The 15,539-nt window shown below is 47.1% G+C and overlaps 3 protein-coding genes across 3 annotated transcripts; 2 read left to right on the forward strand and 1 right to left on the reverse strand.

Moving 5' to 3' along the window:
- Positions 1-14: 14 nt before the first annotated feature.
- On the forward strand, positions 15-4,036 carry LOC144065308 (E3 ubiquitin-protein ligase TRIM39). Its single transcript, XM_077588035.1, has 14 exons — positions 15-181; positions 782-923; positions 993-1,242; positions 1,308-1,519; positions 1,590-1,694; positions 2,126-2,221; positions 2,324-2,557; positions 2,714-2,861; positions 2,926-2,973; positions 3,087-3,113; positions 3,181-3,245; positions 3,323-3,433; positions 3,494-3,612; positions 3,687-4,036. The coding sequence occupies exons 2-14, from the start codon at positions 783-785 to the stop codon at positions 3,934-3,936; spliced, it is 1,806 nt and encodes a 601-aa protein (XP_077444161.1). The 5' UTR covers positions 15-181; position 782; the 3' UTR covers positions 3,937-4,036.
- Positions 4,037-4,085: 49 nt separating this feature from the next.
- On the reverse strand, positions 4,086-6,873 carry cmasa (cytidine monophosphate N-acetylneuraminic acid synthetase a). Its single transcript, XM_077588039.1, has 8 exons — positions 6,556-6,873; positions 5,666-5,808; positions 5,440-5,595; positions 5,232-5,368; positions 5,075-5,169; positions 4,840-5,011; positions 4,614-4,779; positions 4,086-4,551 (listed from the first exon to the last, which is right to left on the reverse strand). Exons 1-8 carry the CDS (start codon positions 6,762-6,764, stop codon positions 4,349-4,351), a joined length of 1,281 nt encoding a protein of 426 aa, XP_077444165.1. The 5' UTR covers positions 6,765-6,873; the 3' UTR covers positions 4,086-4,348.
- Positions 6,874-7,862: 989 nt separating this feature from the next.
- ovol1a (ovo-like zinc finger 1a) lies at positions 7,863-14,553 on the forward strand. The gene is made up of 5 exons (XM_077589791.1): positions 7,863-8,340; positions 10,216-10,445; positions 11,377-11,544; positions 11,621-11,765; positions 14,031-14,553. The coding sequence occupies exons 1-5, from the start codon at positions 8,241-8,243 to the stop codon at positions 14,336-14,338; spliced, it is 951 nt and encodes a 316-aa protein (XP_077445917.1). The 5' UTR covers positions 7,863-8,240; the 3' UTR covers positions 14,339-14,553.
- Positions 14,554-15,539: the final 986 nt, after the last annotated feature.

A 15,539-nucleotide genomic window follows, 5' to 3' on the forward strand; every position in this document is an offset into this window, starting at 1 on the left:
GTTCTCTCTACTCAACCAGTCCGGCCACATTGAACCGGGAAGACGACACACGAGTGGGCGTGACGGTAAAGGAAAATCACCCCCGCCGCATACCCTGATACCTCATTTTGTTGTCGTCGGCGGTTGTCAAGAAGACCAGCTCGGATTGAGAGGACGCCAGAGACGACCCTGCGAAAATAAGGTAGGTAGGCTCGCTCGTACATGTTATGGATTCTGGTGAAGATGCAAAGTGACGCTTGGATCGCTTGTTGTCAGAAAAGTCAGCTAAGGGTGAGCCAACAGGAATTTCTCGTTTGGGTAACCAAGCGAAGAAATGTCTTCTCCATGTTGTTCTTTTTATAAAAGCTGAAAAATCTTGCGATCACTTTCATGGAAACCTGTGTTTGAAAGTGTTGTAGGAATAAAAACCAGAGAAACGAATTCAATCTGGAACCTTAACTTGATTCTATTATGATTTGAATTTGAGAGCATTGTTTGTTTACCTTAAGACCCAGACTTATAGTCTTGTTTATCACATTTCAGGTCCGCAGTCGAACTTTCACCAAATTATTTTGTAACAGTAAACAACCATAACACAGCGCTGTACAGATGTGATAACATCCAGTCTCACTTCATTCCTAATGCCTTTGCTTTGTTCTAATCAGATTGGAGGACACGATCTTTAACTGGGCTACGTTAACTGGGTTCTCAACGCAACTTTGGTTAAAAATAGGACGTGGGATTCACTTCTGTCCATCGACGCTGCCATCTTTGACTTGTTTTCCGCCTCTACTTCCCACAGGATGTCCTTATACGGCAGTCTCCTGTCCAGCGACCAGTTCCAGTGTTCCATCTGCTTGGATATCTTCACAAACCCCTCGTCCACGCCTTGCGGCCACAGCTTTTGCGTCTCTTGCATCAACCAATACTGGGATGGAGCCAAGGTCGGTCCTGGGATCCGTCACCCCGCCGCCGTTGCTTCACCTTTGGTCACCCGTCGTCCCTTTTCGCAGGTCTGTCAGTGTCCTCTATGCAAAAAGACCTTCCAGAAGCGTCCGGACCTCCAGATCAACCGGACCCTGCGCGAGATCACCGAGCAGTTCCGGTCCATGTCTGGGGGCGGGGCGGGTGGAGGAACCTCCCCCAGAGAGAAAAGTCGAGTAAAAGGTCGAGAATGTGCTATGCCCAATGCTTTGTTGGATGAACTGACAAAGAAGCTGCCAAGACCTCACGGCGGCGTGACGGGGGCTAGCGAGGAACAAGGTGAGTTGGGGAGCTTGTCGTAGTGGGCGGGCCTTTAAGAGTTGACCTGGTTTGTGACGGCGTAGGTGGTAAACCCATCCCCGGAGCCTCCTTGGTCACAGCCTTCATTGCTTCTTCGGTCCCCGACCAAAGTCCGATCTTCGAAGCCACCGCCGGCGGCGGCGCTCAGACTAACGTCGTTTTTAGCGAGTCCTCCGGCCGAAGAAGGTTCACCGTGAGCGGGGCGGCGAGCAGCCACAACCTCCCTCTCTGCGATGTTCACCGCAGGGGGATCATGGTAGCCTCAATACTCTTAGATGGTCACTTTTGGATGCTGGAGAAACCCTTACATTGGTCTTTGGGAGCAGATTTATTGTCGGACGGACGGGGAGTGCATCTGTCCCAACTGTGAGACCGAAGCGCATTTTGATCACGACACCGTGTCGGTGGAAGCGGCGTGGGCTGAAAAGCAGGTCTGATTTCAACCGTGACCAGACGTTCGGTCCCCGGACGTTTGGTCCCTGGACATTTGGAACCCCGGACGTTTGGTCCCAGGACGTTTGGTCGACTGGAAGTTTGGTAGAACGGACGTTTGGTCGCCGGGTTCGCTCGCTGTCAAATTATGACAGAGTTTACTGTTGATATTTTCATATTAGTTATTTAGATATTAAACTCTCTCATGATTTTAATTTTGAGAGCTGGTTTCAACAGTAACAACCCGGCGACCAAACGTCCATTCTACCAAACATCCGTTCTACCAAACGTCCGGTCGACCAAATGTCCATTCTACCAAACGTCCGGTCGACCAAACGTCCGGGGACCAAACGTCTTTCGACGAAACGTCCGAGTACCGATTTCAACGGGTTCCTGTGAGTTCCATTCCCGTTTTTGCCACTGTGTCCAGGCTCAGCTCAAAGAATCGGAGCAGCATACCCAGAACTCGATCCAAGAAAGACTCTTGAAGATTGAAGAAATCCAATCGTCACGGTCCCAACTCGAGGTCTGTCCAACACGCAGGACTCCCACCGTCCGAGCCGCTCTTCCGAAGGCAATGGTTTGTCTATTTTGAGAAGTTTTTGGGCAATGTTTTGTGTGGGCCCAGCTGGCGGCGAACCAGACCACGGCCGGTAGCGTCTCCATGATGTCGGCGTTGACGGCGGCGATCGAGCGAGCGCAGGCGGACCTCACCCACGTCGTGGAGGCCAACCGGGTGGTGGCGGTGAACCAGGCGGACGCCATGGTACAGCAGCTGGAGCTGGAGGTTCAAGAGCTACGGGTGCGGGAGAGCACCCTCGCGCAACTCTACACCTCGGATGACCACATAGACGGTATCAAGGTGAGTCAAAATACCGTAATTTCTCGCATATAAGCCGTACCCTGATTATTTAGTCATCATTCTTTTAGCCACAAATACGGCTTATATGCGAGAAAATACGGTCATACTTAATGATTTAAAACGTATGACACACGGAATGTTTATGTTCCTCTCCAGAATTTTGCCACCGTCTCCACTCCTCCGCCCGGCCGCGATTGGTCGGCCGTCTCCCTCAACTGTGACCTGGGCATCGGCGCCATCTGTAGGTCGCTGGCAAGTGAAGTGGAGAAGTTCCAGGAACAACTGAGGGGCATCACTGAGATGGGTTCGTCCAAGAGTATGCTATGTTATGCTCACTCGGGGTTCGGGAATGATTTTTCATTTTTCAGGTTTCACGCCCTCGTCACTGGAAACCAGTCTGGTGCGTGCACAGCCCAGTGAGTGTGACAGCAGAGCTATTATTTTCAGAAAAATTCACGTTTTATTATACGGAGCAAAACATAACTGGACTTTGGACAGCCTTTGCCCAACTTTGTCCGTTTCTTCACAGGGATCAAGAAGGTACAAGAGTACGCAGGTACGTTGTCCGAGCAGATCCAGGAGACACGCCCCATCGCCTCACGCCGTCTTTCTCGCCGCCGCAGTTGACATCACCCTGGACTGCAACACGGCCCATCCCAGACTGCTCCTGTCCGACGACATGAAAAGCGTAAGGCGTCCGTGGCGTCCTTCCGAACCGGGTTCCCGTGGTTTATCCCGCCTCACTTGGCTGTCTCTTGGTTGCAGGTGCGATGCGGCGACCGACACCAGCTGTTTCCCGACAACGCCGAGAGGTTTGACCGGGTTGTGTGCGTCCTGGGGAGGGAGGCCATCTCTTCGGGGCGACACTACTGGGAGGTAATGGCGAGCGTTGGACCATCATCGGACGAGCGGCGCCGTTTCAAAGTACCGTCTTAGGTCCACGTGGGCGGGAAGACTGACTGGGATCTAGGCGTGGCCAAACAATCCATCAATAGGAAGGGCAAGATTGAGGTGACCCCCAGTAACGGATACTGGTTTCTCAGTTTGAGAGATAAGTAAGTTGACAAGACCATGTTTCAAACGATACGATTTGAATTGCTAACAGATTAGCATCACGTGCCGTCCTCAGGAACAAATACGCCTGTCGGACCGAGCCCTCCACCGACGTGCACCTCAGCCTCCGGCCCAACAAAATCGGAATATTCGTCGACTTTGAGGGAGGACAGGTTTCTTTTTACAACGTGGAGGCCAAACTCCACATCTACACGTTCAACGACAACTTCACCGAGTGCATTTTGCCGTTTTTGAGCCCTTGCACCAACAGAGTCCGAAACAACGACGGCCCGCTCGTCATCACGCCGGTCAACACTTCGGAATGAAGCGCCCCAAAGTCGCACCCGATTCGGTCGATACCCTTGATTTGCGTTGATTCCGCTGCCTTCTTATTGAATCTCTTGAATCGATTAAAACGCTATCATATTTTCGAGTGGTTCATGCTAGCATTCGTGCGCAGAAAGGACAACATGTATAAATAATCAAGAAATGACTTTATTGCCATTGGATTTTTTATAGTAAGACTTCAAAATCAGGTTTTTGTAGAATCTAGTAATCTAGTAGCTAGCTAGCATCATTACCTCGGTGTTTTGACGAACAGGACATGCCCTGCCGTTGCTTCAGAATGTGAACACCATAAATCACAGTAGATGAAGTAAACATGATTTATAAAAGACCAAAACAAGCATAGTGCAAAAATAGAAAAGCTTTGATTGGATTCCTGATTACATTCAGAACTTAATTGATGCGGTCCTGCTTCATTTGAGACTTGGCCTTCGCCTTCTGCAACAGAATGTGTTCGGCGAACTCCCGGACGACGTTGTTCCCCCCCGCACGGTGGCAGGTGTACTTGCAGGCGTTGACGGCCACCACCGGCGCGTCGGCGGGTACGGCGCTCAACCCGGCCAGGTTGAGGCAATCCACGTCGGGGGCGTCATTTCCTGACCGAACCACACGTGTTTGAAACGGCGACTCGTCGGACGTACAACGAACAACGCCTTACCCATGTATGCCACGTCCTTCCACGCCAACTTCTTCGCCTTCAACGCCGACGCCAAATCGTCAGCGGGCTCCTCCCCCAACCGCATCACCCGGCATCCCGTCCGCTTGGCCAGACTGTCGGCCAACGTCTGCCCCGCCGGGTCATCGGCGGCGGTCAACAGCACCACCTGCGTACCCGGGAACCTGCGTAAATCAAAACGACTCCAACGGAGGCGGAGTTAACGAACCTCCACGTCGTCCTTCTGCAGCATGCGGATGGCGGCGACATCTTGAACGCTGATGGACACCATCTCCTCCCCGGCGGTGGACAGGTAGATCTTTCCGTCCGTTAAGCATCCCAGCACCTTGCAGAACATCAAGCGGACCACTTCGGGGGTCCCCCGACCGAAGTAGCCGTACCTGCGAGGCGGCGCGGGTACAGCATGGGACGGTCAAGACGCAAAAAAAAAAATGTCTTGGTACCTGAGGATTCTCTGCTCCGCCACGGGCCAGTCAATGTCCACGTCGATGTCCACGCTGTACTCGGGAAGCATCTCGTAGTAAGACACCTTCCCACCCTGGACCCTCATAATGAGTAATTAGTATGAAGAAAAATTGTACTATAGGCAAACGTCTTCACCTGCATGAGTCCTTGTTTGGTGATGATCTCAGTGGTGGTGAAATAGAAAGACCCATTCTCACACAGCTCGCCATCCCAGTCCTGACGGCGAGGGCGGTTGGCCGTGTCCAGGTTGAGGGCTTCGGTCAAGTCGTCAGCTGCGAGAAGGACCGGACTTGGCTATAAACGTGGCCGTACAAAGCGAACCACTACACACGTGGTCACCTACATCCTTTCTTGACCTCCCGCCAGCGAAATTGATGGCGCCGGACCACCGAGAAGACCGAGTCGAAGCCGTGCAAGGTGATCAGCTCCAAGGCCTCCTTGATGTGGAACGGGTGGAGGCAGGGTGACGTGGCCTGGATGTGGCACAGGATGTCCACCTCTTTGCAAACAAAGATTGATCATTTTTTATAGCGTGCTAACGTCAATAATCGCCTAGATCCGTTTCGTACCCGGATTGAGTCGCAGAAACTCCTGGATGGTCTCCAGGGACGACGAGGCGTCTCGGGAGACTTCGGGACTTCGGCGGTGGACCTGGGCGCCCCAGGCTAAGGCCACCTGCTCGATATCCTCGTGATCAGTGGACACCCATACGCTGTAAAAAGTATATAAACAAATATAAATTCTGTTCCATTTCTAGGATCTGCTCATTTTAAAAAAGCATGTAAATCAAGGGTGTCAGACGTCAACTCGATTTCATGTGGGCCGGACCATTTTAGATATAATATTTAGATTTTTTTTTATAAATGCATTAAAAGAACTGGATTAAAAGCCCTGAATATTCCATTTTTTATAGATATAAAACAATGTTTATTTTAGCTTTTTTTAAATATATTTTTAGATTTTACAAAATGATTTTTAAACTAAAAACACAGAAAAAAATGGATTAAAAAATTACAATTATTGATTTAAAAGGGAAAAAAATCAGGAAATTTAATATACATCTATACTCTTCATTTTAATTTGATCCTAAAACAGAAAGTCGGCACTCATCATTTACTTTCCTGGGCCACACAAAATGATGCGGCGGGCCAGATTTGGCCCCCCGGGCCGCCACTTTGACACATTGTAAATTGACTGCATTCCCAACAGGAAATGTATCAAAGTTTTTATCTCAAATTCCACGCAGTAAAATGCTACAAATATATCATAAAGGTCACGTTTATGATCCTTATCTCGGTTTTGCGATTTCGGATCTTGTGCAAGTCTTGGTTTTTAATGCATTTCATGCAAATTGAATCTTATATATATATATTATATTATTATCATTAATAATTCCCTTTGTGGCGTGACGCCCACTTAAAAGGCCGTTTCTTGCGGAATGACATCCGGTTGACTTTACCTATCGAACATGTCGGAGTCCACCGCGGCTCTGATGACCCATCCAATCAGAGGCACCCCTGCCAACATCTTGATGTTCTTCAGGGGGATACCTTTGCTTCCCCCCCTCGCCAGGACCAACGCGGCGACGTGTCTCTTCCTGGTGCCCGTTTTGCTCATTTTAAGGTCAGTCGGCCCGTCCCCTTCAGTTAGTCTCTTCCGGGAGGACATCGTCTCTAGACGGGGGGAAAATTGAGTCACTGTGGAGAAGGTTGAAAATGTCCGGACAGCCGCACCTGAGTTTCGGGTAGCGCTCTTCTTCGGCGTTTACATCGCATGGTAGTTCTTTGTCGCCCCCTGGTGGTCACCCAGACTAACGCCTGTTCATAGAATGGAGAATGTTAGGTTTTTTTGCTTGTTTTTTCTTGTGTTTATCCTCACGACTCCTGGTAGAGTACTTTATCCCCCCAAAAATATTGTTTTATTTGTCCAATATTGCATGGGAAGGTTGGGTAAAAGTTGGAAAATATGTCACCCCAAACTCCCCGGACCGCCCGGGCAACATACCACACACCCAAACAGTGTTTCCTACTTGCGGTCGTTAGAAATGGCAGTTCGGTAAACGTTATTTTTCCGAAGATATTCAACTCAAAATGGAGGGATGGGTGATATGATGAGAAAAGAAAGGGTCAAAGGTTAGAAAAGTTGTGGGTTGTTCTCGGGGGGCTCCTCTAGTCTTAACCGGGGTGGTTGTTATTAGATAAACATGTTTGAAATGGGGGTGGATGAGTGGATAGTGCGTTGGCCTCAAACTGGGGGACCTGGGTTCAAATCCAGGTCACATCCACCTGTGTGGAGTTGGCATCTGAGCCTGGGCCTATGTGGGTTTTCTCTGGGTACTCTGGTGTCCTCGTGCTTTGCATGGTAGGCTGATTGGACACTCTAAATTGCCCCTAGATATGACTGTTTGTCTCCTTGTGCCCTGTGATTGGCTGACCACCAATTGAAGTCAGCTGTGGTAGGCTCCAGCACTCCCCGCGACCCTAGTGAGGATAAAGTGGTTCCGAAAATGACGTTTGAAACGTCCAATCCGTCTGAACACGGAGAGCGATGGATGTGAATATGTTTCCTTAGTCTGAATAATATTCTAAAGTTACTTTTTGTGGTCAAAGTGGTCAAAACAATGCATTTTTTCAGCCATTTTAGTTTGGTTTTTTTTTAATTGAAAGTTATCTTTGTTTGTTTGGATGTTTGGGTAGACAATCGTCACGTTCCCTCCCATTCCGTGGAGATTTATGACGAACCATAATGAGGCGGGGGAACCGGTCTAGCAGGTAAACTGAGGCCTCCGCCCTAGAGGGACGCCCTTCTTCTTTTCCTACTCCTTGTCACCGTTATTTGTGCTGCGCATGCGCACTGGGGACGCTCGCGCTGCTCTTAAGCGACTACCTGTGCGGCGGTTTCTTAAGCGCTCGAACTGGCGGACAAACTTATCGGCGCTCCCCGATCGTGCGTGCGCGTGTGCGGACGGACGGACGGACGGATCTCCTGGCCCGCTCCCCCTCCTCCTCCTCCACCTCCAGGCGGGAAGTAACGGACTTTAGCTCAGGTGGACTCCTCACCTGTGTGCCCACGGAGGCGGAGGGAGAAGAAAAAGAAGAAGATAAAGAAAGGGGGGGAAAGTGGGAAAAAAAGTAGGGAGCCATCATGCCCCGAGCCTTCCTGGTGAAGAAGGCTAACGTTTCGCCGGGGAAACGGAACTGGAGTGAGCTGCCCGACCACGAGCGCGGGGATGTCTACATCCCAGGTGAGTGCATGCTAACTCGGCTAGAGCTCTCGGCGGTTCCGGGTGTCTTCGACCCGCTGGGGGCGGCGTTGTAACGGGACACGGCGGTCGAGTAACGGGCAGCTGAGTTGAGCAACCGAATATGCGGGTTCCAATTCAAAGTATTCTAATGAAAATGGTATTTTTTAATGATATTTTTAAAACTTTTTTTGTGTTAATTTTCAGAGTTTGACCGGGGTTTTTTTGTGTTGTTTTTTTGTTTTTTATCCCACATTGGGGCCCCCCTCATCCCACTTTATATGGAAGCGCACCCCTCAAGACAATCCCCATTGTTGCTTTCAACTGTAAACATCAGATAACAAGACAACACCCAAAAGCCCCCCAACCCCAAATTACATGTCATCATTGTCCTAGGTAGAGCACAACATCTCCAAGTGTGGCATCTTTTATTTATTCATCACATTTTTGCTCTGTAATGTCAATTGTTTACATTTAAAACGGTGATAAAAACAGTTTAAAAAAATAACTTCCTTGAGTTTAATTTAAAAACATAATATGTATGACACATACATGGCATTTTAGACATTATCAAAAGTCAAACTAGAGGAAAAAACACAAAGAAATATGCAAAGAATAAACTAATGGATTAAAAACAAAATTTGCCCACCAGAAAAACCTCAAATAAAACTAGAAACATTAAAAAAAAACTGAAAAGTAGATTGATATTAACCATTGGGTTGCCATTGACCGCAATAGAGTCGCCATAGAAAGAATTGTAAATAGTTTGTCACTCGTAAACATCGAAACCATTATTGGACGTCCATCCTCGTCAATGGCGCTGAAAGAGTTAAGACATTATAAAACAAGAGATTGTATAAACAAAATAATTCCACCAAGCCCAACAACGGTCTTAAAACTTTAGGTATGTGCCGTTACTTGCTCTACCTGCCCGACTCGTGTCGTAATGGAGCGTGTTTAAGTCCCATTGCTTTTATGAAGCATCATGCTAAGCTAACAAGCTACATACATATTTAGCCAGTCTTGTACTCAAGGCCAGAACTTGCAAAAGGAATTTTTGCAGTTCTGGTCTCGACTGAAAATCAGTATTTAAGACGACAAAACCAAGAGTGATCGAGAGACCGGTCCTGAAACCAAAAATGTAGTCCCAACCCTAGATTTTTTACTTCCTCATACCATAGCAACGTCTACTTGGCAGAATCTAGCGGCTCCTTCTTCGGAATCTGGTCCTCGCGGACGCGAACCGTCAACGCGGTTGACAAATCCTGCGTTTGTATGTCTTGCACTTCCTCACTAGGTTAATGGTTATTGGATGTCACGACTTGTAACGGACCTAGCAGACGTCGCACACCTTTAGCAAACAGTTTCAATAACGTGAACATATGACATTGGAATTACAGTAACAAGTCACGTCAAGTTTTTCCCCCCCTTCTGTCTTAGTTACAGACCCCAAACACACTCATTCTTTCCAGGGAAACTCTCGCAACTAATTACAAAGACGCTCAAGCGTTTTTTTTGTTACTACCGTGGGGTTTGCAATGGGTCTGAAAAGACCCCTGAACTTGAACACACCGTTCTATTTGCATTTCGCTTTGACACACAAATCTCACATTGTCTGAGATGAGAGAGCTCAACCCGCAGGCCCATCTGGTCCGACGGGTCCGACCGGGGGTGCTTGAACGACGCCAGGCTAAAACACAAAGCCTTTTGCTCCCTACTTATTACCTATCTATTTATGTCTAAAATACCTTTCCCTATTTCTGCATTCTCACCTTCTTGCTACTGTGACAACGAAATTATCCCTCCTGAATAAAGTTATCCAATCCAAAACATGATATTGCTACGCTAACACTCCCTCTTCCTTAAATCTGTGTCCAGCCTCCATCTTCCCGCCGTCCGTCCTCGCCAACGAGGACGAGGCGAGTCCGGCCGAGGCGGTGCCGCTCTGCCTGACCAAGCAGACGCTACCCGAACGCCTTGCGCGAGCGGAACTGCCGTCCTGCACGGCGCTGGGCCAACCGCCGAGTCCGCCGGCCAATCAGGACGACGTGGTGGAGGTCCAGAAGAGGTCGCGGGGGGACTTGGAGTTTGTCCGCTCCAAAATAAAGGTGAGCTAGTGGAATCAGGGCCAAGACTCGGCGCCATCGTCCAACCCCGTGTGCGGTCGATTGGTCGCCGGGCTTTTGGTCGCCCCGACCGCGACAACGGGCGACCAAAAGACCGGCGACCAAAAGACCGATGGCCAAAACAAGGTAAAACAACACGGTCTCCGCATCAATAAAAGCCAACAATGGCCATGAGCAGTTTCACTGACTGTGTGAGTGTATAAGAGTTTGTATGTACATGCGTTGTCCCTTTAAGAAGCTACGTCAGTCAGGGTCTGAACAAGTTCTCCAACAAAAAACAATACAAGTCCGGGAAATTTGGAGCTTTTCTTTAGCCTAATAATTACTATAGTGGCGGGCCGTCAGGGCCTTCAAGGCCTTATCTGCTGGCCTAAGAAATATCTGAATCATATATTATATTTTGTCCATCAATACTTATTAAATCATTCCAAATTGTCTGTTAGCTTCCTTCCCCCCCTGGTTGCACTGCTTCCAGATGTGTGTTTTCATATTGAAGCATTTAACCAATCACATTTCAGCAGAGGAAATTGGGGAAATCACCTCCCTGGCCCGGTTGTAATGTCTGAAAAGCTCCAGTATTTGTATTTAATCATTAAATGCTGCTAGGAAGTGGATTTTACCCCATTTTGGTGCATTGATTTATTGATTATTATTTATGTGTCGCAGCTGTAGCTGCAGTAGAGGTTTTATACCCATAAAATAGTTTTTGAGGGTTGGATTGATTCGTTGAAGGCGCTACAAGAAAATGCACGGACCGCCACTGAATTACTAGGGCATTAAGTATGACTAAAGAGTCATTCACAGTTTTTATTTAGGGAATTTGAGCAACGATTTAAATGGTAATTATCACTTACCTTCCTGGCGACCAATCGACCGTGTACCGTCCAACCCAACCGCTTCTCTCCGACGGCAGGTGACCACGGGCGAGTTGCTGTCCGACCCGGACCCGACTCCACCGCACGCCGCCGAGACCCCGATCGGCGGGACCGCCATCCCGCCATCCTCCGGGTTTCCCTACTCAGCGGGCCGGCCTGCCGCTCAGACCTCCACCAACAGGGCGGCGCCACCTTACGCATGTCAGGTACGACCCACGTTTTGGAGAAGTGAGATTTCCGGTGGTCTGACATAACCCTCCCTTTTTTTTTGACCGTCTTCAGGTTTGCCGCAAAAACTTTCAGCACCAGCGTATGTTGAACAGACATATGAAGTGTCATAACGAGAATAAGCGACACCTCTGCAGCTTCTGCGGCAAAGGATTCAACGACACGTTTGACCTCAAAAGACACGTGCGCACCCACACGGGTAAGTTATCTTTGTACTAATGTACATTACAGTGGTACCTCGAGATACGAGCTTAATGCGTTCCGGGACTGAGCTCGTATGTTGATTTTCTCGCAACTCAAACGAATGTTTCCCATAGAAATGAACTAAAAACAAACTAATTTGTTCCAACCCTCTGAAAAAAACACCCAAAACAGGATACAACATTGTTATTTGTTCTAATTCGCCATCTATTAACAAAGTAACAAATAACTAGTGGTTTAATAGTACTAAAATGTGTTTAATAGTGCTAAAATGAGACTTTTTGCATGGCAACACCCTTGTAACATGACATAAACAAATTGAAATGAACTTGGATGACAATGCAGACACACTCAAAAATAAGCTTAAGCTAACCTTACACTAAACTTAATTGTCATTTTGTTTTAAATTTTGATACCTTTCTTCTCCCGGGTTGGCTTTATTGGCCCCGCCTCCACCCTGACTTTTACATGCAACCTATCGATAGGCTGTTTGCTGTATATTCCCTTCAAAATATTCCCAAAATGATGCACACAAATGTCCTCACAATAGGATAACGCACGACCACTTGCCAATGAGGCGTAGTATATACTCCTCTCGTATTAGCGAACACTCCGCCATTCGCACTGACTAACGGGAAAAAAAAACACTGAAAAAATGCAACGCTCCGCCCAGTGCTCGTAGAGAGATTGTGACCAGAAAGACCATCCCCATGATGTTCTTTTTATCTCGTATTTCAAGATAAATATTTGCTCAAAACTTTACTCGTATGTCAAGGCACTCGTATGTCGAGGTACCACTGTACTTTGACATTCAACACTCAATAGCTATAAAACATGATTGCTTCATGAACATTGTTTCCAATCTGGAGAATAATAACATAGTTTCCAAGCAGCATCAGATAACGTCTTTCTCTCTTGCTTTTGGTGTCCACGTTTACCGTCTCTAAACTTAAGACCTGATTCTCCTGTGACGTTTTTAATTGGTCCTTCGGGCTGAATATGAAGATATACGAATATTTAAGAGTATGTTTAGCTCTTGGTACGACAAAAATTTCGAGATGTGACCAAGCCAGGTGGCCATGACATGAGAGGCTGTTTATCATTGTAGCGCACTGTCTTTTTTTGCCGCATCTCTTTCGTGTATAACCGCTATATCTACGAGGACTGAACGATTTATTCAGACTAGTTTCGACCAGGAAACGCACAACGCGCATGCGCGGGCAAAAATAGGGCTTTCTGGGTAATGTAGTATACTCGTGCACACATCACCGCCCAATTTTAGTTATATTAAACACATTTAAACAAATTAATTCGTTCCAACCCTCTGAAAAAACACCAAAAACAGGATATTGGATTGGGAAAAAATGTTTTATTTCTTCTAATTCGCCATATATTGACAAAGTAACACATAACTAGTGGTTTAATAGTAATAAAATGGGTTTAATAGAAGTAGAATTAGGACTTTATCCACAACGCACTCGTAAACGAACAAACAAATTTAAATTAACTTGGATAAATATATACAGACACACTCAAACATATGTTTAATGTAACTTTACACAAAACTGAATTCTAGTTTTGTCTTAATCTTTTGTTACCTTCGTTTTCCGCGTTAGCGGTTTGCCACGCCTCCACCCTCACGTTCGCTATCGATGGACTGTTTGCTGTTGTATTCCCTTCAAAATATTCCGAAAATGATGCACACAAATGTCCTCACAATAGGATAACGCACGACCACTTGCCAACGAGAAGTAGTCTTGAATGAGCGATCGCGGGAGCTAACAGGCTAAGGAAGGAATAACAGCCTACCCACGTATTGATTGTGGGTAATGAAGTTTTATTCTGAGAAAGGGTGCTATTGGCTATCGGTGTTGTGTGCAGGAGTATACTTCATTACCCAGAAAGCCCTCTTTTTGCCCGCGCATGCGCGTTGTGCATTTCCTGGTCGAAACTCGTCTGAATAAATCGTTCAGTCCTCGTACATGTTGTATCACGAGGTACAACTGTGTGTTACTTTGTTAATAGATGGCAAATTAGAAGAAATAAAACATTTTTTTCCAATCCAATATCCAGTTTTGGGTGTTTTTTTCAGAGGGTTGGAACGAATTAATTAGTTTTCAATTCATTTCAATGGGAAACGTTACGAAAAGCTCGACATACGAACGGATTAAGATCATATCTCGATGTACCACTGTATTGGAACATTACGTTTGCTAACATATCGACAAATTAACACGCCGTTATGGTATTATTTTGGTCGCAGGAGTCCGTCCTTACAAGTGCGAGGTGTGCGACAAGGCCTTCACGCAACGCTGCTCGCTGGAGTCCCACATGAAAAAGATCCACAGCGTCACGCTGCAGTACGCCTACAAGGAGCGCCGCAACAAGCTATACGTGTGCGAGGAGTGCGGCCACACGGCGGCCACCCAGGACGAGCTGCAGCTTCACATCACCTCGCTGCACCCCGACAGCGCCCTCTTGAAGGCCAAGGGGCCGCGGCGGGGCAACGAGGGCCCGGACGGCGAGGCCGGCGCCGACAGCGACGACACCACGGGATCGGCGGGTCAGTGACGGCGGGACCGAAAGACTCGCTCGCAAGCGTTTGTGTGAAAAAAAAGCAGTTTGACTTCTCGTGGGATTTGCTGGGACTCGCCGCCCGTAAACATTCTTTTACACCTTTTTATTGCATGTGAATAGTATGAGCCTCGGGACTTCCTGGAAAAGGCGGGGTTACGTGATTTTTCTATGAAAAACGGTTTCATTCATTAAAACGATAACAAATCACAGTGACGTTGTCTGGGTGTGTTTGTTTGGTTTTTTTTGGTTTTGGTTATGCAAAACTTGAAGGGATCATGTGAGGCAAGGTGGTGCCGGAGCTAGTTTGAAGCTGGCTGAGGGTGCGGTCGGATTCTTTGTCGCTTGTCGGGTCTTGTCAGGTCAGAGGAATCTGGCAAACGTCTTCGTGGGTTTCGGTAGGTGTTCACAAAAATGGATAACGGTCTGCAAGCCAATAGGATGTCGTTAAAGAACTCAAAATACTAGAGATTCTGGTCCACTATATGCTAGATGTCCGGCTATACTAAAAGATTGTATTAGAAACGAGTACATATAGTTGAGTGGGAAAAAACAAAAACATTGAAGAGTGCAATGCTTATAATCGCCACAGGAGGGCAACAAGTTACCTTATGTTTCATAAGGAAAACAATAGAATAGCATGACGTCATACTCGTCTACAGACTCATAGCTAAAAAGTTAGTTTATACTTTGTTTGAGAAGGCACAAGATGAATATAGCACATTATTAATATGAGGAAATAAAGCAACTTCAAAAAAATGTGTGTTGTCTGCTTTTGTCATGAAATAAACATTATAAATGTTGTAGAATGGCATCTACACTCGAATGACGCGTTTACGCATGCGCGTTGTCTCGGGATCCCGAAATGACGTCAGAGAAAAACCCTCGTTGACAGTGACAGTGGGGACCGGAAGTGACACACGGACCGGAACAAGAAGCGATTGACGGATTTGTTTGTCGTGGTTTATTTTGTTTGTAAATCGTTTTTCGACGCTTTATCGCATGATTTAAATGAGGGAATTTACAGTAAATACAACCGAGTTACGTTTGATGGATTACACGAACAGTAGTCCGCAAGAAAGGAGTTTTTTCGAGGTTTTTTGGCTGTTTTTTTGCAATCGATGCAGGCTGCACAACGAAAGTCACGAATAAGGTAAGAAATGATGCAATTTTCTACTACAAGCGTCTCTTGATGTTT

The sequence above is a fragment of the Stigmatopora argus genome, chromosome 20 (assembly GCF_051989625.1).
Source record: "Stigmatopora argus isolate UIUO_Sarg chromosome 20, RoL_Sarg_1.0, whole genome shotgun sequence".
Taxonomy (NCBI): Eukaryota; Metazoa; Chordata; class Actinopteri; order Syngnathiformes; family Syngnathidae; genus Stigmatopora; species Stigmatopora argus.